This window comes from Rhinoderma darwinii, chromosome 10, assembly GCF_050947455.1.
Source record: "Rhinoderma darwinii isolate aRhiDar2 chromosome 10, aRhiDar2.hap1, whole genome shotgun sequence".
Taxonomy (NCBI): Eukaryota; Metazoa; Chordata; class Amphibia; order Anura; family Rhinodermatidae; genus Rhinoderma; species Rhinoderma darwinii.
In genome coordinates, this window is record NC_134696.1 from 86,840,253 (window position 1) to 86,865,145 (window position 24,893).

General features: G+C 43.5%; 1 protein-coding gene and 1 long non-coding RNA gene across 4 annotated transcripts in view; one reads left to right on the top strand and one right to left on the bottom strand.

Moving 5' to 3' along the window:
• Positions 1-24,893, top strand: part of LOC142662165 (sodium-dependent neutral amino acid transporter B(0)AT2-like) — a 54,078-nt gene that overhangs the window by 26,010 nt on the left and 3,175 nt on the right. For all 3 annotated transcript variants that reach the window (XM_075840186.1, XM_075840184.1, XM_075840185.1), the window contains exons 2-10: positions 5,801-6,055; positions 12,814-12,971; positions 17,649-17,775; positions 19,062-19,234; positions 19,705-19,815; positions 20,105-20,346; positions 21,714-21,888; positions 21,978-22,179; positions 24,008-24,167. In XM_075840186.1, the coding sequence (XP_075696301.1) occupies positions 5,869-6,055; positions 12,814-12,971; positions 17,649-17,775; positions 19,062-19,234; positions 19,705-19,815; positions 20,105-20,346; positions 21,714-21,888; positions 21,978-22,179; positions 24,008-24,167 (1,535 nt within the window). In that variant the 5' untranslated portion in view covers positions 5,801-5,868. The remainder of the gene's footprint in view (positions 1-5,800; positions 6,056-12,813; positions 12,972-17,648; positions 17,776-19,061; positions 19,235-19,704; positions 19,816-20,104; positions 20,347-21,713; positions 21,889-21,977; positions 22,180-24,007; positions 24,168-24,893) is intronic.
• The window catches only part of LOC142662166 (uncharacterized), a 44,313-nt gene continuing 32,064 nt past the window's right edge, over positions 12,645-24,893 (bottom strand). The window contains exon 3 of the long non-coding RNA XR_012850878.1: positions 12,645-13,004. This is a non-coding gene — a long non-coding RNA (uncharacterized LOC142662166). The remainder of the gene's footprint in view (positions 13,005-24,893) is intronic.

The following is a 24,893-nucleotide window of genomic DNA, read 5'->3' on the forward strand; positions in this document are numbered from 1 at the left end:
TATCAGAGCGTCTTCGTAGTAGGGATTCTACCCTGAAGAAGCAGCAAATGTTAATTTAGGATTTGTGATTCTGGTGGGAAATGTTTACAGGGACTTTGGTCAGGATTGGGGTGTAAATCGTGATCGCCACGTTGGTTATGGTAGAGAAGACAGCGACTCTATATAACTGTATTGTTTGAGGTTATCGATGGAGAGAGAAAGTTACATAATAGCACGTCCTGGTGAGGGGGGTGATGTATAGAGAGGGCTCACGTGCTGAGCCCGCTCCATACGCTGCGGGTGTCAGCTGTGTATTAAAGCTGACACCCGGGACTAACAGCCAGGAACAGCTGGTCTCTAGGGTACCCCCACCGTTTTCCATATTACCACAGCAGCCGATCACTGCTGGCAACGGTAGTGACCTCATTATGGATGACCTGTCACCGACAACAGGAAATGACTGGTGGCCAGCTTTGGAACTGCACTTAAAAGGTGAGTATATTGTACATCTTTGTATTTTAACATCTTCAACTTTTTTTGGGTTTGGAAAAACCTTTATCTCTTTTTGATCAACACATATTGGCTCCTATGTGTAGACATTTTTTACTTCCCCTCTCCCATCCCACTTCCCCTTCCCCATCCCTTGGTTGAACTTGATGGACATGTGTCTTTTTTCAACCGTACAAACTATGTAACTATATGTTAGGGGTGGGGCTGGGCAATTAATCAAAAAATAATCAAAACCGCAATTCAGTGCAATTAACAGACGTCATCTTGTGCATTTCCGTTTCTACAATTATTTTTTCCCGGTTTCATCTGTATCTCCATCCTTGGATACGGTTGAGTCCAATGGTAAAGCAGGGAGCCGTAAGGTCCCTGGTCTACTATTCACTATAAATCGGCAGTGATGTCATCGCGCCAGTCTGCGCCAAACCACACAGACTGTAGGAGCAGAGGGTACTCCTCCACTCGTCGATGGAACGGGGTTAGGTGAGTATGTATTTTATTGGGGCTGTGTGGGGGCAGCTGTGGGGCATTATACTGTGTGGGGGCAGCGATGGGAGACTTTATACTGTGTGGAGGGCAGCTATGGGGCAGTTATGGTAGTATTTTACTGTGTTGGGTCAGTTATGGTAGTATTTTACGGTGTTGGGGCAGTTATGGTAGTATTTTACGGTGTTGGGGCAGTTCTGGGAGTATTTTACTATGTTGGGGCAGTTATGGGAGTATTTTACAGTATTGGGGTAGTTATGGGGGTATTATACTTTGTGGAGGGCAGTTATGGGGGGCAATATACTGTGTGGGGGCAGCTATAAGGGCATTATACTATGTGGGGGCAGCTATGGGGCATTATACTGTGTGTGGAGCACTATGGGGGCAATATACTGTGTGGGGGCAGTGTCAGGGAGTATATTATATACCGTAGTATACAGCAGGCTCAGGGGATAAATATTCAATGGCGTAGCATTTAAATAGGGGGCATGGCATGCAATAGGGGTGTTACCTATATAATTGTAAATTAATCATAATCGAGGTTATATGTTCAATTAATCGTGATTTTGATTTGGGTCATAATCGCCCAGCCTAGGGGAGGTGGGGGGGGGGGGGGGCGACGACTATTTAGTGATTACAAAGTTGCCTATTAGTTTAGAAGAAAATCGCATTAGAACTTGTAGACTGTAGGGGTTGTCCAGGATTAGAAAAACATCTCTCTTTTCTTCCAGAAACAGCACGACTCCTGTCCATGGGTTGCCTGTATTGCAGCTCTGCTCCATTAAAGTGAATGGGGCTGAGCTGCAATACCACACATAACCTGTAGACAGCTGTGGTGCTATTTTTGAAAGAAAGCAGCCATGTTTTTATAATCTTGCACAATCCCTTCAATCGTTCTGATTTATTCTTTAGTGCACATACATTCCTCATATATCACAGTGGTCTCATTTATCAGTGGCCCTCAACCTGCGACTCCCAGCATGATAGGAGTTGTAGTCTTGCAACGGCTGAAGACCCGCGGTTGGAGACCACTTATATATCGTAATCATGTTTTGAGGCTTCCAGCTCCGGGCTTTGCTTAAATCCCCTATTAGTAATTGTGCTCAAGGTGTATGTAGAATTCAATGTCATTTGAAAGGTAAAGGGGTTACATTTCTGGAAAATGTGCTGTAGGCTATTTCCGTAGAGGCGTGGAGTCACACACCTCCTGAGACGTGAAGCTGATTGGCTGAGGTGCAGGACGGAGGTGGCAGGATGTCTTGAGGGCTGGTGGAGAATGGGAAGGCACATGGCTGGAACGTGGTGATTGCCCTCCTGTATCTGGATCTTGTTTAATACGGCCATGCTGGGTGGAGCGCATTCTGCAGCCATCACTAGTTTGTATTGGCGCCGTCCCAGCGCTAGAAGCAGAATGTGCACGGAGTCATGTCTGAAGTATGCAGTGTATCTGCTCACATCTATTCTCAAGATGACATCGACTTTTAGAGATTTTACAAAGCTCTGGAACAGGAATATTGGATTGTGAATCGCAACATCTCTGAAATTCCTATAATCCGGCATCCATAATACAGAAAGTCTCATAACCCGGCGTTTGTTTCCAGCACAAAATTACAATTTAATATGGAAATTCACAAGACCAGAAGAAGAAGACTGAGCAGAGGGGGAAAATGTTAAAGGGGCGTTCCAGTTACCACTGAGCATGCATGCAATCCTGGAGCGGCTATGGTCTCTTTCTTGTAAGTGGTGGGATCCCCATTGTTGTTAGGTTTTTTACCTATTCCCTGGACTACGATCATCCAATAATCCCAGAATATTTTAGAATCCACCACCTATCGTGTTTCGTTGATTCCGAATTAAAGGATTTTTATTTTATGTCAGGAAACCTATCTACACATCGATAACTTGATATGCCGCAGTCTTAAAATCCGTAAATAGTAATTTTTTTTATTTATTTTTTTAAGATCACATCATTGAAAATTCCCAGTATTAGTCTCACATTTCACAGATTGCACTTCGGTTTCTCGGAACCGTATTAGAAATAGACCGGCGTAAATGTGGAATTTTGTTGGGAAATGTTTTAACTAGCCCTTACCAGGCAAACCTTTCCATTCTCAATTCATCTACAGCAGCTGCTGGGGGTTGTAGTTTCACTACAACTGGAGAACCCAGGTTGCAGACCACAGATCTACAGTATATAAAGACTACATTATTAAAATATTTTTGAGACCCGAAAGGGCCCCTTAGGCTCTCAGCTTGGAGGTCTCCATGTTGACGGCACTTTTACTGATGTTAATTCTGTATGACAGCTCCATCAACCTTGTACAAGACTCTATAAAAAGGTCTGTTTTTGTTTATTTCCCCAGAAACAGCGCCACTCTTGTCCAGTGGGTTGTGCCTGGTATTGCAGATTAGCGCTATTCAACGGAACACCGTAATACCAGATACCGCTCATTGGATGAGAGTGGCGCTGTTTCTGGAAACAAAAAGTTGTTGTATGTCAACAATGCAAAACAATTGCGTAAGTCAGGGAGACAAGTATGCTTTGGAACAGTGTGAGCTTTTTGGGACTTGTAGGGACATGTATAATGGCAGGTAGGGATTTGCCGTATCCTTTACACATTTAGATCCTGCTAATTTCACCAAGCTTCTCTGACAATCATGTCTTTGGAGCCCGGTTAGAAATCTGTGTATAAAAAGGATCAGACAGGTCAGATCCTTTGTTTCCCCAATGGAGATAAGCGGTGTCCAACTTGCCTGAGCCACTTAACCACGTAAAAGAATCCCACGTGAAAGAATGGGATAATGGACTCATCCTTGTGTCTGCAGCCCAATAATCTATGTGCTGTCCTGGATGGTACTTGTGTGCTCCTGCAGGCAGTGCCACCGGTATGATCGGGCGGTCGCATAGCCTGATTCTGTACTGTGGTAGGAAACTAAATTAATCTGTTCCCTGTCACAAGAAGGGTATGTGCACAGAACCATTTTTCAGACATAATGGAGGCGTTTTACGCCTCGAATTACGTCTGAAAAGACGGCTCCAATACGTCTGCAAACATCTGCCCATTGCTTGCAATGGGTCTTATGATGATCTGTGCAGACGAGCTGTCATTTTACGCGTCGCTGTCAAAATACGGCGCGTAAAATGACGGCTCGTCAAAAGAAGTGCAGGACACTTCTTGGGACGGTTTTGGAGCCGTTTTCTCATAGACTCCAATGAAAACAGCTCCAAAACCGGCCGTAAATCGGCTCGAAATACGCCAGTTGCTCAAAAAACGTCTGAAAATCAGGGGCTGTTTTCCCTTGAAAACAGCTCCGTATTTTGAGACGTTTTTGACTCTGCGTGTGCACATACCTGAAACCCTGAACATCCACTGCTACTGTGTTTGGGCGGTTGCTAGGGAACCCTGTGATGTCATTAATGATGTCACAGGGTTTCCCTGTGCATAGGGGGCTTGGAGGTTTGTAGACCAGGTGCGATCTGCATGTCTGTGTATGCAAATTGTTGATAACGGTGCTCTAATAGGCTTTTAACATTATATGTTATTGGTGATCTGTATATTGCGACAGCAGGGAACACAAAAGAAAACGTGTTCCCTACTAACCTGTGCCTCTATGTAAAAAAATAAATACATTTATACAGTAAAAGGTAAAAAATAAATTACAGATAACTAAAATCACATTTAAAAAACATAAAAATAATGGACCAAAGCACTCCCAATCATGAAAGGGTCGTGGGTGATTATTTGGCATGTAGTGGGCTAATATCTATGGCGAGTTTTAGACTGAGGCAAGTGACACCTGAAATGATTTGTAATTTGTAAAACTATTTGTAATAAACCCGTAAGTGTGACTGAGGAACCAAACACATAGGAAACTTGGCCAATATCCTTCTGTTTGCATTGAGCAAGAACATTTCTTTTCTGTGTGTGTATTTTTTAAAGAGTGACTGTAGTTTCAGGTGACTTCTGTTTAATGGGAGTTACGGAAATAGCCGAGCAAGTGTTACTCCGCTATTGCCATAACTCACACAACAGAATGGAGAGAGCCACGCGCATGCATCGCCCCTTCTCCACTTGTCCCTGCCTGGAATCAGCAGCTTGTGGCCACGGCACCAGACGAAACGTGAGTTGGGTCTCTCCTGTTCTCGATACAAGTGTGGGTCCCAGAGCTGGGACCCGCATCTATCAGACATTTAGATATGCCATAAATGTTTACGTTGGGAATACCCCTTAAATGTAGCATTTTGGGCATTCAAGTAATAGAAATTATTTAAAGTGTAACTAAACTTTAAAAATACTTTTGACATGTTATAGTGACGTGTCAAGTTTTGATCAGTGAGTGTCCGAGCGCTGAAAGTATAGGTTCACTTTAAAGGCTATGTGCACCTGCACTACCAAATGTCTTTATTGCTCCAAACTATCTAAAAAAAAAAAATTTAAACAACTTTGAAAATAATCTTAATTAAAAATGTCCTATTGTATTGTGTCTAGAGTTGTTATGCAGACCTATGTGTCTCCATGGGAACAGACTACAAACAAACCCTGTGTGGTCTGATCCTACACTCCTAATCTCTTCCATCTGTGCCCAACTTTTTGCTTACCTACCAAATGTATGTGGGGTACGAATGGAAGAGAGTATGAATACAGGATCAGACTACACAGGGTTTGTTTGTAGTCTGTTACCATGGAAACACATAGGTCTGCATAGGAGCTGTAGACTGATAACAATAGAACCTCATAACCTTTTCTTACGTGACATGACTGTACAGATGACGGTCTTTACATGACAGTGTATTGCAACAATTATCATTTATTTATTTTTTTTGCAGGTTTTAAAACGACAGACTATAACTTGAACTCTACATTAGCAAACGCTATATTAAAGTGACATCACCCAATGGAAAAATCCCTTAATGAATTAGAGGGCAGTGTCGCAGGGGACTCCAGTCGTGATCTGCTACCTGAACCCACCTCCCGCCCCGCTTGGGGCAGTAAAGTCCAGTATATCCTTGCCCAGGTTGGCTTCTCCGTCGGTCTTGGAAATGTCTGGCGGTTTCCTTACCTGTGTCACCAGAATGGAGGAGGTAAGATCTGCAGCCGTGGCATTTCTATGGATCTGTCTTTCTAGTAGTGTTGTAAATCCAGCCCGATCCAGTTGAGCCGCCTTTTCAATATTCAACTCCTGTTATCATATGAACCTGCTGAGATCTCAGTGCTTCTGACTTAATAGAGCGTACGTAAAGTTCATACATGTTTACTAAAGTTACATTAAAGGGGGAGTCCACTTTGGATAATCCCTTTTTGTTAGATGGGGCTAATCACGGATATTCCTGCTGCTGGGACCCTATGTGATCATCTTTAATCTGTTGGGGAACCCAGTAACTGTATTCAATTCTCTTGCAGCGCCACCACAGGGGAATTGAAGTATTACACAGTGCCTATTGAAATCAACAGGCTGTCTGAGTAATGCATTAACATGTCGGGTCCTACAGAGACAATTTGTTTGTTGCATCTCTCTGTTCCGTCTTATCGATGGACGTGAGTGAGGGGCTCGAGATGCACTACTAAGAGTATTCAAAAATTGGGTTTTCTAAATCCGACAACCCCTTTAAAAGCAGCTGCCATCAGTGTCATTATTTTTTCAACTGTGCCGTACACTCCTCACTTATTATTTTCCTTGTTGGTTTGCTCTTGCTGATTCTTCAGAACCTCCCATGTACCTGTGTCACGGTTCTGAGCAGATACAAACCCAAGATCAAATACAGACTAAATTGGCACAACCAGATAGAGAAGAATGTTGTCAGGACCTCATCCAATGTCATTGACCCTAGGCCCTAAGTGACCAAATATGGCACCTCTGTCATCACAAAGAAGCAGGTGGGTCATAGGTTAGACCTGCGTTCCTTTGGGGCCCAGTGGCAATTAAAGCCAAGGTTGTACGTCACTGTAGATCGCTGAGGTTTTATGTTAAGCCGGTCACACACAAGAGAGAGTTGTTGGCTGAAGGCTATATTCCCCGACTTCCCCCATAAACGTGTATTCTGGGCTCAGCCGAGTGTGCCGGTTAATATCCCAGCTTCTTCTTTACTGGGTGAACTTGCCACATCGGTCGTTGGGAGACACTTGGGACACATCCTGGGTAGTTTTAGACTGACTTTACGTTACATTTGCTTGATCCGTCCAAGAATATAAGTGTAATTGGTCAAAACAAACACCTCTATCGGCTACTACTCTCGCCTGACCATTATAAAATGTCACTTTTTGCCTCTTACGGCCACATGTGAATGATTGGTGATCAGACACCACCATTATAAGTCATCCTGAAGGCCCTCCGGTCACGTGTAGATACCACTTATTAGTACGTTAGTATTTACATGTACACTCCTTTATTGACTCGCACTATCTGCACTCCCCTCCCAGGAGCCGCTGCCATGTACATGTCTTCTCCCTCTGGATTAGTAAGTACGTGATGCGTGGGTCATGTAAGACGTTCACTTCCAGGTTTATTACAGTTCAGATACACGACTGGTAAACATTCTGCATGGACTTTATAAAAATGTATCCCAAGCAGCCATGTTTTTCTAGGAATTGTTAAGGAGTGCATGTGTTAAACCCCCTGCCACTCATTATAATAATAAGCAGCACAGTTGGGTGACCATGACTGATTGCGGCACCTTCCATGACGGGCCTAGACACACCTGCCCCTGGCCCTCCCACCGACCTAAGAGACGGCAGTGCCCACACACCTTCACTTTTACCCCCGTAGTAACATTTGGTAACCCCCAACCAACCTTCATGGCTCCCCGAGTCTGTCCAAATTTGGGATCAGCCGCACAGCCTGTGTCCCACCACAGACAAAAAAAGCCCTGCCGCACTGTCCGTAATTATTTTGCTGTGGTCCATAGCTACCGACTCAATGTGTGTGTGTGAATGGCCGCAATCCCGCCATACAACACAGAACGTCTTTCATCACAAAACACGCTAGTAATAAGGATCGGGTGGGTCTTGCTTCACCCTGTAAGTACAAACGAAATTAGTCTGGTATCCTTTACCTGTCCCTACCTTTAAAGGGGTATTCCCAAAATATCATTGTTGGCTTAGTGGGTGGCATATGTAAAATAAGAAGTCTTCCAATACCATGAAATTTCCAAAAATGGCTGAAATCCGTTTGCTATCTCTACTGTAAAAGCGACAGTCTTGCTGCTGTGTTCTAGTGAACCCTGGTTGGGAAACACTGCCCTATTATATGTCCTTCAAACATTGAGTGAATAAGACTTGATGGTTCACAAACATATAACGTCTTTAGATGTTTTTCAGACATCTTGCCTTGTCAGAAGTTGTGAAAGAATTTTTGACCATGGCTATTAATGGCCAAATGTAAAGTACTTGTCATCCAAGAATACATCCTATAAGGCACGTTCCTAGTTGCATAGACCGGTATAGTGGTGAGGAAGAGTTTCATCACTGTATTTCTTTATATTGGGAAAGACGTAACTGTATAGGACATATTGTGGGATGACTAACGCCATATAATGGAGGCAACCATATGGAGAAACTTCTGGCATTGTATGATTTCCTAGACAACCTAACCGCCCTCTCTCCTGGCTGCGTTACCTGGCATCACTTTTAAACTTCTACCCGGAGACGTGGTTGCTCTGGAATTATCCTTTAAACATTTTCCTTAAAGGGGTTGTCCGAGATCCCAACATTTTTTCAAAAACTGTGTCATACATTACCCCTTATACAGACAACCTAAATAAAGCATTATTTTTAAAAAAAATTCTACTTAACACATTTCTTCTTTGAATTCAGCACGGTTTGTTTACATGCAGTTCAGCTCTGGTTTGTTGATCTTTCCTTGTGATGAAACTTTTTTCACGTGCACGCTCATTGCAGGCTGCAATGAGCGTGCACGTACCTTCCAAGAGTTCACGTGAGCTGTCCTTGCTCCTCCCGCTGACCTCCTTCACTGGACTTGTCTCCTTGCTGACATTCTTGAAGGACGGTGACCGTTCTCCTCCCCATTATGTTTTTCACATTTATGTTTTATTTCTCTTTTCAGGTCTATAAACCTCTTCGTGTCTACCCTAAGGGTATGTTCACACGCACTAATTACGGACATAATTCGGGCGTTTTTGCCCCGAATTACGTCCGAAAATAGCGCCTCAATAGCGTTGACAAACATCTGCCCATTGAAAGCAATGGGCTGACGTTTGTCTGTTCACACGAGGCGTATATTTATGCGCCGCTGTCAAATGACGGCGCGTAAATAGACGCCCGCGTAGAAGAAGTGACCTGTCACTTCTTTGGGCATAATTGGAGCCGTTACTCATTGACTCCAATGAATAGCAGCGCCAATTACGTCCGTAATGGACGCGCCGTTCAAGCGCCTGCACATGCCGTTATGGCTGAAATTACGGTGATGTTTTCAGGCTGAAACATCCCCGTAATTTCAGCCGTTACGGACGCCCTCGTGTGAACATACCCTAACCCTTGTCCACCCTCTTCTATCTCATGTCTCTCTCCACTAAGGCTATGTTCACACAGAGTTTTTTGGCAGGAACAATATCTGCCTCAAAATTCCGTCTTGAAGTTTGCGGCAGATTTACCTCTCCGTGCACGTTGTTTTTTGCGTCGTTTTTCCCGGCGTTTTTTGTGCGCTGTTTGCGTTTCTCTTTGCCGATTTTTTTCGGGGCGTTTTTCGCTTACTTTATCTTGGCGTTTTTTGCTTGTTTGTTTGCGTCTTTTTTTGCGATGTTTTTGAATGTGTTTTCCGTTTCGTTTATCGTATCCTTTTTTTCGCGTCGTTTATCGTTTCTTTTTTTGCGTCGTTGTTCTCGGAAATTTTTTATGCGTTTTTCGTTGCGTCTTTCGTGTGGTTTTCCCCGTTTTTTTTCGCAGCCTTCTTTGCCTCTTTGTTTGCGGCTTTTTTCGCGTCATTTTCCACTATATTTTTTTCGTCGTTTTGCGTGTCGTTTATCATAGCCTTTTTTTCTACGCTTTTCGTGTATTTTTTTGGGGTTGTTTTTTTCTGCGTTTTTCGTTGCGTCTTTCGTGGCGTTTTCCCTGTCGTTTTTCGTGGCGTTCTTTGCCTCTTTGTTTGCTGTTTTTTTCACGTTTTTTTTTAAATGTTTTTCCCCACGTTTATCGTAGCCTTTTTGGCGTTGTTTTTTTATTGTTTTTTGCGGCGTTGTTTGCGGCTTTTTTTGCGTTCGTCCAGCCCCGTCTTATGCCTCATGCACACTTGCGTGTAAGATTGACGCCCGTGAGAAACGCATATGAAAACAGGCCAATTTAAAATAATGGGTCGCGTGTACTGTGCGTGGTTTTCACGATCAGCACACGGGCGAGATTCACCCTGTTGAGAATGGGGCCTTAGGCACGATTTACACAAGCGTGAATCACGTCCGTGTGCTGTGCTTTGAAAAAACGCACAACACACGCGACCCATTTATTTCAATGGGGCCGTTGACACATGCGTGACTTTTCACGCAGCGAGAGTCCGCTGCGTGAAACGTACTGCATGTCCTCTATTGGTGCGTTATCATGCACCTACACTCACATTGAAGTCAATGCATGCGTGAAAACCACAAACAGCACACACGTGTTTGGTGCGTGATTTACACAATTTGTTAGATGAAAAAAATGTGCTGGCTTTGTGAGTGCGTGAATAACACACGACAATCGAAAAGCACACTGATGCATAAGGGCGGATTTACACGAGCGTGTGCGTTTTGCGCACGCAAATACGGTGGCGTTTTGCGTGCACAAAATGCACTTGACAGCTCCGTGTCATGTTCATATGGTGCGCAGCTGCGTGCTTTTCGCGCAGCCACCATCATTATGACACTACGTTTGGATGTTTGTAAACAGAAAAGCATGTGGTGCTTTCCTGTTTACATTCATACTTTTTTTTACTGCTGTTGCGCGAATCACGCACGTCCCACGGAAGTGCTTCCGTGTGCTGCGCGTGATTTTTACGCACCCATTGACTTCAATGGGTGCGTGATGCTCGAAAAACGCAGAAATATAGAACATGTCGCGAGTTTTACGCAGCGTACTTACGCTGGGCAAAACTCACGGACAGTCTGCATGCCCCCATAGACTTGCATAGGTCCGTGCGACCCGCGTGAAAACCACGCGGGTTGCACGGACGTATAGCACGTTCGTGTAAATCCGCCGTAACGCACACACACAGACATGATTGACGCAAGTTTTTCACGCGTGTAAAATACACACGCTCGTGTGCATGAAGCCTTACTAATGGACGCTGTTAGACAGTAATGAACTAGTAATACATTTTAAAATAAATGAGGACATAGAAAAAATATTGTAATGAAATAACACACATAACACTGGTTAACGATTTTATTAAAAATAAAAAAGGGTGTCATTGAAGTAGTCCTTGAACTGTAAAAAACACATAACTAAGAAAAAAAAAGTGATGCTTAGATACACTGCTCATGTGTGATACTGTCTGTTTGACCATGTATCTAAGCCTACCACAAGGTAGCCTTAGATACATTACCCAAGCAGACAGTGTCACACATGGGCCATGTATCTAAGAATACATGTTAGGCTTAGATACAGGGCCCCAAAACACAAATCTTATACAGGAATAAAAAGAATGTCATCTGGGGTCCTGTATCTAAGCATACATTGTGTTAGGCTTAGATACAGGCTCCATGTGTGACAAAATTTTTTAGCCACTGTATCTAAGCCTAACAATGTAGGCTTAGATACAGGACCCCAGAAGATCTTTTACAGTTTAATATTATACGCTCTGCTCCGGGACTCCTGACATCGTAGCAGAGCCTATAATAGCGTAGTGCGGCTCCTCCTTGGGCCTGCTCGGTGCTACGGCGCAACGGTGTCCCGCGGGCCGCAGATAACAGCCTCAAGGGCTGCATGCGACCCGTGTGCTGCATCGAGTTGTCTGATCCCCTATCAAAGCCTACTATGTGTAGGCTTTGATAGGGGAAGAACTAAAAGTACAGAGGTCACTGTACCTCTCTAGTCCGCGGGTGCCGTCCCTCTTCACTTTTTTCACTGTGAACACGCATAGGCGCGCTCACAGTGAAAAAAAGCTGCATAGGCTGGGCGGGCACCCGCAGAAACGACACGTGTCCAGTGACGTGTCGTGTCCCATCCGAGGTCTCGCTGGGGCGAGACCATGTGATCGGGACACGACACGACAGTGGAGGAGGAAGAAAACGTGACGTCAGAAGACAGGTGATCTGAAGAAAAGAGCTGCCAGAACGGAGAACAGAAGCAAGATTGCACAGGTAAGTATATTAGGGAATAGTTAATGTGTGTATTGTGTGTTTAACTTTTAAATAAAAATATATCTCGGACAACCCCTTTAAACTGAGACCCTGTCCACGTCCACTCTCTTCTTTTTTTTTTTTTTTCTTTTTTTTAAACATTCTATAAATGGTCATTCAGGTACATTCTAGGTACAGTACTGCCACCTAGTGGTCCGCCTAAGTGTATGCAGTCACAATTTTATGTAGGAGTGCTACGGCTCGTTGGATCTGCTTTATTAGGGAATCTTATACAGAGCCATTGCAAATATAATGTTGTTGTCCGAAAAGCTCTTTCTAGCTGGAGCGGTTCAGCAGACGCAGGTAGTGTGATGACAGACTGCCGGCCGCAGTAAACTGTAGTCTGCAGAGAGGCTTCTGGGAATGTGAAAAGTCCCACAGCCCCCTTGATCATCTATTCAGCTATACAGGGAGACCATTAGGGATCATCTAATTGCTGACTTGATGTTACTGAATGTAAATGGTGACCTTGCTTTGCTGCTATCACTATATCACAATGTTATTTTTTTGTCTTGCAGGTTCCTTCTTGTTACTGTACTTTTTGTTACTACTCCTCATCGGTATCCCACTTTTCTTCTTGGAACTGGCGGCTGGGCAGAGTATTCGTCAGGGAAGCATTGGGGTCTGGAAGCACATCAGTCCTCGGTTAGCTGGCATTGGCTTTGCTAGCTGTGTGGTAAGTTGGCCATACAAATATCAGGCACTAAAGCTGGAAATAGACACAACGATTATCACCAACGATCATTAATGACAATGTCTGTGATACTAAAATCCATGGTTCTAACCATTGGAAAACTGCTCTGTCAGTCTGAACACTTATCATTCATGCTCCAACATTTTTCTTGGTCATTAGCGCTAAACGCTATTATAGTATTGGTTCCTTTACTGACGTCATAGAAAAATACATGTGGGACTATTGTTATACAGTTAGGTCCAGAATTATTTGGACAGTGACACAAGTTTTGGCATTTTAGCTGTTTACCAGAACATATTGAATATACAGTTATATAATCAATATGGGCTTAAAGTGCAGACTCTCAGCTTTAATTTGAGGGTATTCACATCCTAATTGGAGGAAGGGTTTAGGAATTACAGCTCTTTAATTTGTAGCTGCCTCTTTTTCAAGAGATCAATGGTAATTGGACAATTATCTCAAAAGCTATTTAATGGGCTATTCCCTCGTTATTCCATCATCAATTAAGCAGGTAAAAGGTCTGGAGTTGATTCCAGGTGTGGCATTTGCATTTGGAAGCTGTTGCTGTGAATCCACAACATGAGGTCAAAGGAGCTCTCAATGCAAGTGAAACAGACCATCGTTAGGCTGGAAAAAAATGAAGAAATCCATCAGAAAGAGAGCACAAATGTTAGGAGTGGCCAAATCAACAGTTTGGAACATTCTTGAGAAAAAAGATCACACTGGTGATCTCGCGAACTCGAAAAGGCCTCGACGTCCACGGAAGACAGCAGAGGTGGATGATCACCGAATCCTTTCCATGGTGAAGAAAAACCCCTTCACAGCATCTACCCAAGTGAAGAAGACTTTCCTGGAAGTAGGTTATCAGTATCTAAGTCTACCATAAAGAGAAGACTTCATGAGAGCAAATACAGAGGGTTCACCACAAGGGGCAAACCATTAATCAGCCTCAAAAATAGAAAGGCCAGATTAGACTTTGTAAAGAAGCCGCCCAGTTCTGGAACAGCATGAAACTAAGATCAACCTGTACCAGAATGATGGGAGGAAGACATTATGGAGAAGGCTTGGAACGGCTCATGATCCAAAGCACAGCACATCCTCTGTAAAACATGGTGGGGGCAGTGTGATGGCATGGTGGGGGCAGTGTGATGGCATGGTGGAGGCAGTGTGATGGCATGGTGGAGGCAGTGTGATGGCATGGTGGAGGCAGTGTGATGGCATGGTGGAGGCAGTGTGATGGCATGGTGGGGGCAGTGTGATGGCATGGTGGAGGCAGTGTGGTGGCATGGTGGAGGCAGTGCGATGGCATGGTGAAGGCATGGTGGGGGCAGTGTGATGGCATGGTGGGGGCAGTGTGATGGCATGGTGGGGGCAGTGTGATGGCATGGGCATGCATGGCTGCCACAGGCACTGGGTCACTAGTGTTTATTGATGATGTGACTGAAGACAGAAGCAGCCGGATGAATTCTGAAGTGTTCAGGGATTTACTTTCTGCTCAGATTCAACCACATGCAGCAGGATGATTGGACGTCACTTCACAGCACAGATGGACAATGACCCAAAACATACTGCGGATAAGGCAAAGAAGTGGAATATTTTGCAATCACCAGATCTCAGTCCGATCGAGCATTTCACTTGCTTAAGACGAAACTTAAGGTAGAAAGAGCCACAAACAAGCAACAACTGAAGACGCCGCAGTAAAGGCCGGGCAAAGCATCACAAAGGGGGAAACCCAGCGTCTGGTGATGTCCATTGGTTCCAGACATCAGGCCGTCATTGCCTGCAAAGGATTCTCTACAAAGTATTAAAAAAAAACATTTTATTTCTGGTAATGTTAATTTGTCCAATTACTTTTGAGCCCCTGAAATGAGGCGGCTGTGTAGAAAAATACTAGAAAAGAAGAAAAAACACACGGCGCCACATAGTGCAATTATCCGGAGGTCAAAAAGCAACAATAGATGCTAGGGTGATTTGCACTCACCTAGTTGGGTTATGCTGACCAGGCATAACACTGTTGGAGGGTGTGGATCGATCTCCAGGGAGCACACTGCTAAGGAGATGCGAAGTCAGGAGACACACCCAAGGTGTGTCCAGCCAAATGCGATCTGTAGCTGCTGCCAAGGTCCAAGAGCCGGTGAACGCGAATTCACCGTCAGATTTGAAGGTATAGGATAGAAAAAAGGGGGACCAATGCAAGGCGCTGCTAATATCAATTAGGGTGTTTATTAAAGAGGGGAAAAATGGTAGGCTACGCGTTTCGACGCAGGAATTGCGTCTTCATCAGGCCATGAACATACACAAAAGAACATCTCATATATATATATACACATGTCAGTAATCAAAAACCGACCAATCACCAGGAGGAAACGGAGGGGACACAGAGAGTTTACTACGAGGAATAAGACAAAAAGCCGATACAAGAACAAACACGTATGATTGAAGAAATATGCGTCAATTAGATAAAAGAGCAATATGATAATTGAATTTAACATATAGGAAAAAATAACAGAACATAATAATATAAACCCAATTGATAAGATATATACAATGTTTAATATACAGGCCGTATTGATAACACAAAAAAAGCCGGCACTTGGGACTAGCGGTAAGATAAAATACTATGTAATTCTCAAAAGGAAAGGAAAATTTCTAAGGCTATTAAAAACGAAAAAAACATTTAATAATTAGACCTGACGATATTGGTTATATTATCGTAATTTTTATTCACAATCGTCAGGTCTAATTATTACATGTTTTTTTCGTTTTTAATAGCCTTAGAAATTTTCCTTTCCTTTTGAGAATTACATAGTATTTTATCTTACCGCTAGTCCCAAGTGCCGGCTTTTTTTGTGTTATCAATACGGCCTGTATATTAAACATTGTATATATCTTATCAATTGGGTTTATATTATTATGTTCTGTTATTTTTTCCTATATGTTAAATTCAATTATCATATTGCTCTTTTATCTAATTGACGCATATTTCTTCAATCATACGTGTTTGTTCTTGTATCGGCTTTTTGTCTTATTCCTCGTAGCAAACTCTCTGTGTCCCCTCCCTGTTTCCTCCTGGTGATTGGTCGGTTTTTGATTACTGACGTGTATATATATGAGATGTTCTTTTGTGTATGTTCATGGCCTGATGAAGACACAATTCCTGCGTCGAAACGCGTAGCCTACCATTTTTCCCCTCTTTAATAAACATCCTAATTGATATTAGCAGCGCCTTGCATTGGTCCCCCTTTTTTCTATCCTATACCTGTGTAGAAAAATGGTGGCAATTCCTAAACATTTCACAGGATATTTTTGTTCAATCCCCTTGAATTAAACCTGAAAGTCTAAACTTCAATTGCATCTCAGTTGTTTCATTTCAAATCCAATGTGGCGGCAGCAGAGCCCAAATCATGAAGATTGTGTCACTGTCCAAATAATTCTGGACCTAACTGTATATTGTATGAATTTCCATGGGAATCATCTGTTCTGTTATACCATATATAAATATCTGACTGCCTTTATCGCTTCTGGCCACTTCAGGGGAACTGTGGCATGACGTGGCGGCATCCATATAATGCCTGGACGGGCTGGATCCGCCATAGTCATTCACACATGGCAATCATCACTCTGAATGCAAAGTCATAGCTTCTGGACCCAAGTACAAAGATAGGTTTTTGCCTCAATCACCCCAGAATTTTCCAGCTGGGACGATGCAAAATCCAGGTTTAGTAAATTTGACTATATTTAATGTAAAAACTGGAACATTCACGGTGGAATTTTTTTTTATTACCAATACATAGAAATGATTGATAGAGACGGAGGAAGGGACTACAGTGACGTTTATGGAGGTCTATTAAGCTGACCATACACATTAAATGTACGTTGGCTGAGCCCAGTGATTTTGGAATGACAGGCCACCATCTGATATGTATGGGGGGGGGGGGGGAGGGGAGAAGGGTCAGGCATGTTGAAATTCAACATGCCCGATTCGTTTGGAGATGAGAGTTTTTCTCCCTTATCTCTATTGAAAACTCAAGCACGTTTGGCCGAGTTGTGCTTACACGTGTATAGAGGAATCGTTAGAAAAAGCTGATGGGTATCTAATGTGTTTGGCTGCCTTTTAGGCCTTATTCAGACGAACGTATTATACGTCCGTGTGGCGGCCATTTTTAAAAAAAAAATTTTTTTAATGGCCATCACACAGATACATATGTCAATGGGTCTGTTTACACGGCTGTTGTTTTAACAGACCGTGTGATGGGCCCATGAAAAATAGGATAGGTCTTATTTTCGTCCTTTGTCACAGATCCCTCAATAGTCTCATGTCCATGAGGGATCCGTGACAACGGGTCCCGCATTGCTGCGACTCGAATGTGAAAAAACTGTTTTTTCAGCTCTGAGTTTGCATTCGTTCGTCTGAATCTAGCCTTTGGCTGAGAGGGCTGAAATGTTTAATTAAAGGTATAGTTCAGCATAAGGTAAACATGGCTTCCTACTTCCATAAACAGCGCCATACCTGTCCACAGGTTGTGTGTGGTATTGCATCCCGTGGATAGAAGTGGTGCTGCTTTCAGAAGCCATGTTTTCTAATCCTATACAACCCCTTCAATGGTTAATATCAAACAATGAGGAGTATTATTCTATCCTGTGTCTCTCTCTCCTTAGGTGTGCTCCTTTGTGGCACTTTACTATAATGTCATCATTGGATGGAGTCTTTTCTACATGTTCAATTCCTTCCAGTACCCGCTGCCATGGGAAAACTGTCCTATCCTTGCCAACCAGACACAAAAAGGTAAGTAGTAAGAGCGGAGGAGAAGGTTCATCTCATGTATTTCTCTTGTACCATGAGTCACACAACTTTCTATTAGTTATCCCATAGAAGTACATGGGAATGTTGATGTGATCCTATAACGTTTCTTATGGAGAGTGACATCACACAAGTTGTCATCTAGCTGATGACGATCGCCTTTGATGTACAGATCCTATAAGGGGTTTATGGAAAGAAGATTGGACATCAAAGGGTTTTTTTTACCATAGAAAGCAAAGGCATATGGCTTCCTGGTTGGTGGCCGTCCGACTTCCGGGACGCTAGTCGTTTATCAGCGTGAAGGGTCCGAAGAAACTTTTCTACTGTTTCCATGCACGGTGACGCTCCTGGCCACCTGCAATGCACTTAAACGGAGCTGTGTTGTGGTTTTCTGCATATCAGGTGGCTGGGAGTGCCGATGTGCAGGAGAAATGCCGACGGTAATTTTGGTCCTTTTGTTTTTACGATAGACTGTGGTCCAAGTGGTCAGACCCTCGCCAATCAGAATGTTATGGCATATCCAAAAAATATGCCACAACATTAGAAGATGGCTATACCCCTTTAAGCGAACTTGAAAGCTTGGCAAGTGTTCTCGATTATTGGAAGGTGCTAGAAATGTATAGGAAGTTTACATGTAAGGAAAGCATAAAAGGCTGATACAATGCATGCTGCTTCATTTTAGACTGCCGCACCAGAATTAGACTTTTTTTTTTTGACATTAACTTTGACAGGGGCCGGTTCCATTGGGAGTCCTCCCTGTCTACTGCCAATCCTTAAATCCCTTTTTCTAAGACTTTGTTCACACTGGTTCTGTTCTGCCAGGTTACCGTAGCCTCTGATGGTCAGAATAACGCAGCCCAATCGTCCGGCGCTGTCCAGTAAAAAAAAAAACCCTCAAAACATTATGGATCCTATACAGGGATCTGTTACAGAATATATTAAAACCGATCCCTCATGGATCCTGAATCCTAAAAAATGAAAAAAGACCTAATGGTTCTGCAGGGTCCAGGAGGGCCCTTGATATGGTTAGACCCCACGGAACCTGCATTTTTTTTTTTACTAGACAGCAACAGATTAAATGTGATCACCCCATTCCTTGTAACTATGAGTGCCCGGAGTGGGGGGGGGGGGATAACCCTCTGACCTTCGTCAGTAAATTGTGGGTAGTGGGAGATTATTACTAGCCTCATCTTTTCAATTTTGGGTGGAATGTCCCTTTTAATTTCTGATGCTGTCAGGTAAGAATCTTCTTCTCTCTGTATCCCTTGTAGTACCAGAGTGTGCCAGGAGTTCAGCCACCACTTACTTCTGGTACAGAAAGGCGCTGGACGTCACTGACTCCATTGGGACTTCTGAAATGAACTGGCCGATGACCGGATGCCTGACCCTCGCCTGGGTTCTTGTGTGTGGAGGAATGATCAAAGGGATCAAGTCTTCTGGGAAAGTAAGACAATGGGTCACATTCTGGTTGCACTGAAGATCTAATCATCAATGTTGCACATGGTTATCATTGATGTAGAGATTTTCCATATAGTAATTAAAGGGGTTCTCCGGGCATTTTATATTGATGGCCTAGGATAGGTCAACAATATAAGATCGGTGGAGGCCTGACACCCCCAGCTGATTGATTGGGGCCACGGCGTTCGTCGCCACAGCCTTTTCAGTTTACAGGCACAGCGCCTTCCACTTCTGTAGTGGCTGTGCCTGGGATTGCAGTTCCAGTCACAAGTGAATAAAGATCATGTTTGGAAGCTGCAGCATTTGGGGTTGTTTTTGTCACACCTGAAACTTCTAGATTTTATTGAACCTTTGGCTGGATAAGCCTAATAAACTATGTATATGGATTATGAATCGGATTTAGTCTTTTTTGTTATATTTTAACTTTCCCTAAATGCAGTCCATTTGTTGTCCCAGGTGATGTACTTTAGCTCAATTTTTCCCTACGTTGTCCTGGTCTGTTTTCTCATCCGTGGACTTCTACTGGACGGTGCTCTGGATGGGATCCAAATGATGTTTACGCCAAAGGTACAGTCCTCAGCATTCAAGGAGTATTCCAAACATTGGATAAATAAAGAAACAGCGCCACTCTTGTCTATGGACTTGTCTGGTATTGCATCGGATCTCTATTCAATTGAATGAGTCTGAAGTGCATTACTAGAGACACTTCATGGACAAGAGTGGCGCTGTTTTTGACCCTAAATTCTATTCCTAGACAATCCCTCTGCTCTATATAGCATTGTTGCTATCGGTGATTTTAGCCACTATTGCTGATTTGACCTAATGAAACTAAAATATGTTTTGGTTTTCTTTTTAGCTGGAAATCTGGGGGGATATGCAGGTTTGGCGTCAGGCAGCTACCCAGGTCTTCTTTGCTTTAGGTCTTGGATTTGGAAGCGTGATCGCCTACTCCAGCTACAACGATCGGCACAATAACTGCCACTTTGATGCCATTCTGGTGTCTTCTATCAACTTCATGACCTCTGTACTGGCAACACTAGTAGTTTTTGCCGTCTTGGGATTTCGTGCGAATAGCATTGCAAAAGAATGTCTTTTGGAGTAAGTCGTCTTTTTTTTTTTTTTTCTGTACTAAGCGACCCGGTTAACACAGTGGTCCACATTTATTAAGGCTAGCAGATCTTACCCTGTCTCTGTAAAGGGGATAGTTGGAGTGATTTGTGCCAAATTTATTAAAAGGTACACTCCTTGTAATAGGTACATTTTGAACCCTTTGACAGTCCAAAAATCTGCTATGAGCAGGCTTAAAAGGGTTGTCCAATACCAGACAACTGATGACCTATCCACCGGATAGTTCATCAGTATATCATTGGTGCATCAGTATATCATCGGTGCAGGTCAGACACCCGGACCTGCACCGATCAGCTGCTCCGACTGCCTTCGGGCATCAGATGTCTTTGCTCAGTATGCAATGTACTGAATCGGAAGCAGTTGGCTCCGTACATTGCATAGCGGCCATGTGAATCCTCAGAATAGGCCATCAATATCTGACCAGTGGGGCTCCGACTCCCGGTACCCCCCTCCCCCCCTCCCCCCCCCCCCCCGCCGATCACCTGTTTTGAAGGTGCTGAGGCACTTGTATGAGTGCTGCTTTCCCTTCATTCCTGATCTGCTTGCACTGTGAATCGCAGACACACTTGTAGCAGTGGTTCACAGTACTAGTCTTCTCCTATTGATGTGAATGGAAGAAAGCTGTATAAATGCCACCACTATAAATGCACAGCACAAGCAGTGACCGTAATGAAGGGTAAGCCGCGCTCATACGACAGCGGCGGGCCCTTCAATACAGCTGATCAGCGGGGGTGTCGGAAGTAGGAGCCCCACTGATCAGATATTGATGGCCGATCCCGAGGATAAGCCATCAATTTCTTATGACTGGAAAACCCCTTTAGATTTGCACCATTTTCATCTATTTGTCTTAATATGGTCTAAACGACATCTCCTTGGAGACCGCACCACCTACTCTTCATTTTTTTTACATTTGGCAAGCGACGTGAAAAGAAGCAAAATTGTTGCATGTCACCCATTTTGGCTTCATTCATGCCATACACTGGTGTTGGAATCTAGTGACTTCGGTGCATTTTGTTTCCGTTGGGGTGAAATAATAGCTCACGGCATCGGATTTACAGCATCTTTTAGACACAGATTATCTGGCATCTTAGATATAAATACCCATAATTTACATATAATTACACACTATTCAGTGTCTTCAAATGAAAACATTCCCTTCGTTTGGTGCCCTTCCCCCAGGAAAGCCTATAGATACAGCCCCATTGTGCCTATAGGTCAGTCCGGCCCTTATAGTCCATTTATATGCTGTGGACAGCCATCTGGATTCAAGGTGGATAGTAGAAGTTACCGGTTTATAGTTTACACTCACATATATCACATTTTTTTTTTTTTTTTAGAAACCTGGAGAAGATTAGCGGTTTGGTTGTGCGCGGCACTTTTTTCGACTCCCCTGTACTGTTGGACAACATTACCAGTGCGGAGTATAGTGACTGGTATACAAAAGTGGACGCCGTGGTCAACCTGACACAATATGGCATTACGAATTGCAGGGTAGAAGATGAGATGAAGAAGGTTTGGGAACGCTGTATATTGCGGTCACGGTGTAGTATCCGTTGGGTTATTTGCCTGTTTGTGTAATTTTGCGTTGTTCTCTCTTGCAGGGTGTGGAAGGGACGGGACTGGCATTCATCGCCTTTACTGAAGCAATGTCTCGCTTCCCTGCCTCTCCTTTTTGGTCTTTATTATTTTTTCTCATGTTACTGAATTTGGGTCTCAGCACTATGTTCGGAAACATGCAAGGAATAATCACCCCACTGCTCGACAACTTCACCTCTTTACGCAAGAGAAAAACCATATTCACAAGTAAGAACGTTATTTCTGTTGCTCAGAGAGCGCCTACATATTCCTGCAGCACTGTACAGAGATCGTCATCACTCACATCATCCCCTGTCCCTGATTGGGCTCACAATAGTTTCCTATGCCAGACGTGATCTGGGGCCAACTTCTTAAAGAAGCACTATGGAAATTTTCCTGCTTATATAGTGCAGCTTAGGCTATTATTAAAGAATAATGTAGAGGCTCTTGCGTATACCTGTTCTAGTTGCCATTTATGGGTTGTCTGCCATCTTGGTTCTTTCTTCCTTTTTGATATGGTTCCCCTAATGCAGACTACATTTCCCATGATGCTTCTGACTTTGCAGAGGCAGAAGGGGTGGAATCTCCTCACACTGCACCTGCTCTGAGTTTTATCTAAGTGCAACATGTGATAATCAGTGACATAGAACTTCTGTACTCACACTGCAGAGTCTGTGTATTCCTATGTAATGCTGCTTTAGCCTGTATCCTCTGCCTCCTGCCAGTGATGGGTTTCTCCATGTTAGTTTTTACACAGGAGACAGTGAGGAGCAGCATCTCATAGGAATACACTGGACTCTTTGCACACAGCACTCACAGATAGTATAGACAGTCAGTGTGAGTCAAAGGGAGTTTTATAACTGCAGCTAATCATTTTATGGACTCACCTATTATATCATTGCACTCTTGCAACCCTTAGGCCTCATGCACACAACCGTAAAAATCGTCCGTAATTGCGGACCGCAATTACGGACCCATTCACTTCTATTGTCGATGGACACCTTCCCATTTATTTATGGGAAGGTGTCTGGGCTGTAGAAGTGTACCGCAAAAGATAGGACATGTCCTATCGTTTGCTTTTTACGGGCTGTGCTCCCATACCTTGCACAGGCTGAAAATACAGGCCGCTGTCCGTGGCCTGCCGTGCCCACAATCGCGGCCCGTGATTACTGACACGGCTGTGTGCATGAGGCCTTATATGGGGAAGAAATAATCTCTTCTGCAACACTATATACATGGGGGACAGACAGAGGAGGGTGGTGCGGAGGGGTCTCAGAGTCTATTCTGGTGGTCAGACACACATGACACAGCTGTCCATAATGAAGGGGGTCAAAATATAAAGATGCAACTCAGCTGGGAAGAAACAAATGACACTGCTAGAATATTGCTGGTGATTTAGCATGATATGTGCAGAAAAAAAGTTTGCCGGAGTGCTTCTTTAAGAAGTCAATTAAATCAGGAGATTGAGAACTGGAGAACCTGGAGGAATCCCACAAAAACACGGGGAGAACATACAACATCTATACAAGTGTTGTCCTTGGTTTGTTTCGCATCCAAGACCCCCAGTGCTGCAAGGCAAAAATGATGGGTCTCGTCATACAAGCAAGTCAACCACCCTTCATGCAAACTGCTACCATGCAGGTCGGGTGTTGTCCTTCCATATTGCAGGCAGTGTCCATAACGGGTATGCTGGTGTACTGCAGGTGATGTGATCTACTGTCATATTACAGGGCACATTTCATATTAAGCCCTGTATACTTGTTCAGTGTGTTGTAATGTAATCAGGGCAGGCACAGCGTACACCCATTTATTATAGGACCAAGGACTGGTCGCGTCTATCGCTGCAGTGCTACGTAGGTGGATATCATATTTTTCCGAGGTGATTTGTTACCTATAGCAGCCATAATTCCTTTCTGTTTAGAGTTAGTGTGACCCCCTGATTTTAAAGTTGATCTACCTTCCCCCTTCCCCCATAGATAGCTTTATGAAACAAATGGTAGCACTACGTTTCCTCCATGATCACCTTCTTTCACTTTGTGTTTATTGCGTGTTTTAGTTCTCTGCTGTATATTTGGTCTCTTGATTGGATTGATCTTCGTTCAGAGATCCGGATCCTATTTTGTCTCCATGTTCGATGACTATTCTGCCACCTTGCCTCTTATTATCGTCGTGATATTTGAGAACGTGGCCGTGGCCTGGGTGTACGGGGCAGACAGGTAAAGTGTCTTCCAGTTTTATTATAGAAAATGTTGTGTGTTTGAAATTTTAGTAATAAAAAGGGCACTTCAGAGGCAGATTGTCCTTTTTATCATTTGCTTGATTTTGCACCGATCACCCCCGATTACTGTCCGGTTCTTGTATCCGGCTTCCACTATGAATATATTTCTAGTCTATTCAGCATTTTAATACAGGAATTCTAATGGTCAAAAAATTAAAATTCCTTGTAGTTACCTCCTTTATATTAGCATTATCCACTAGATAGCACTGGAGGTGACGCCTCAATTTTTAATGCAGAACTATAGGCTACTGTTCTTCACACAAATATATAATAATGCACCTGGGGTTCTACATGTAGTATAACATGCTATGTATAGGCTACACATAAAACGTATAGAAAACAATATGCTCTTTAGGGAGAAGTGTGCAATTTTACCATGTTCCTTTACCATCTGCTAGGTATAACTGGGGGAGGGGCATTTATTAGTAAACCGCATGTGATGCCCCCCTGATGTTTTTGCATTTAAAGAAATTGTAGGGGGGGGATCAGTCATAATGTTTCCCTTTGCCCAGAGTTAAACTTTAAAGCCAATGTCCACTTTTAACACTGTCCTTTTTAGGTCCAGATTTCTTTGATTCATTTCTTATTGTATCTTTATAGGGGTCATTTTTTCTGATTCAGATCTCCTAATCTTCCAAAACTTGGAGGCTAATGTATCAACCGT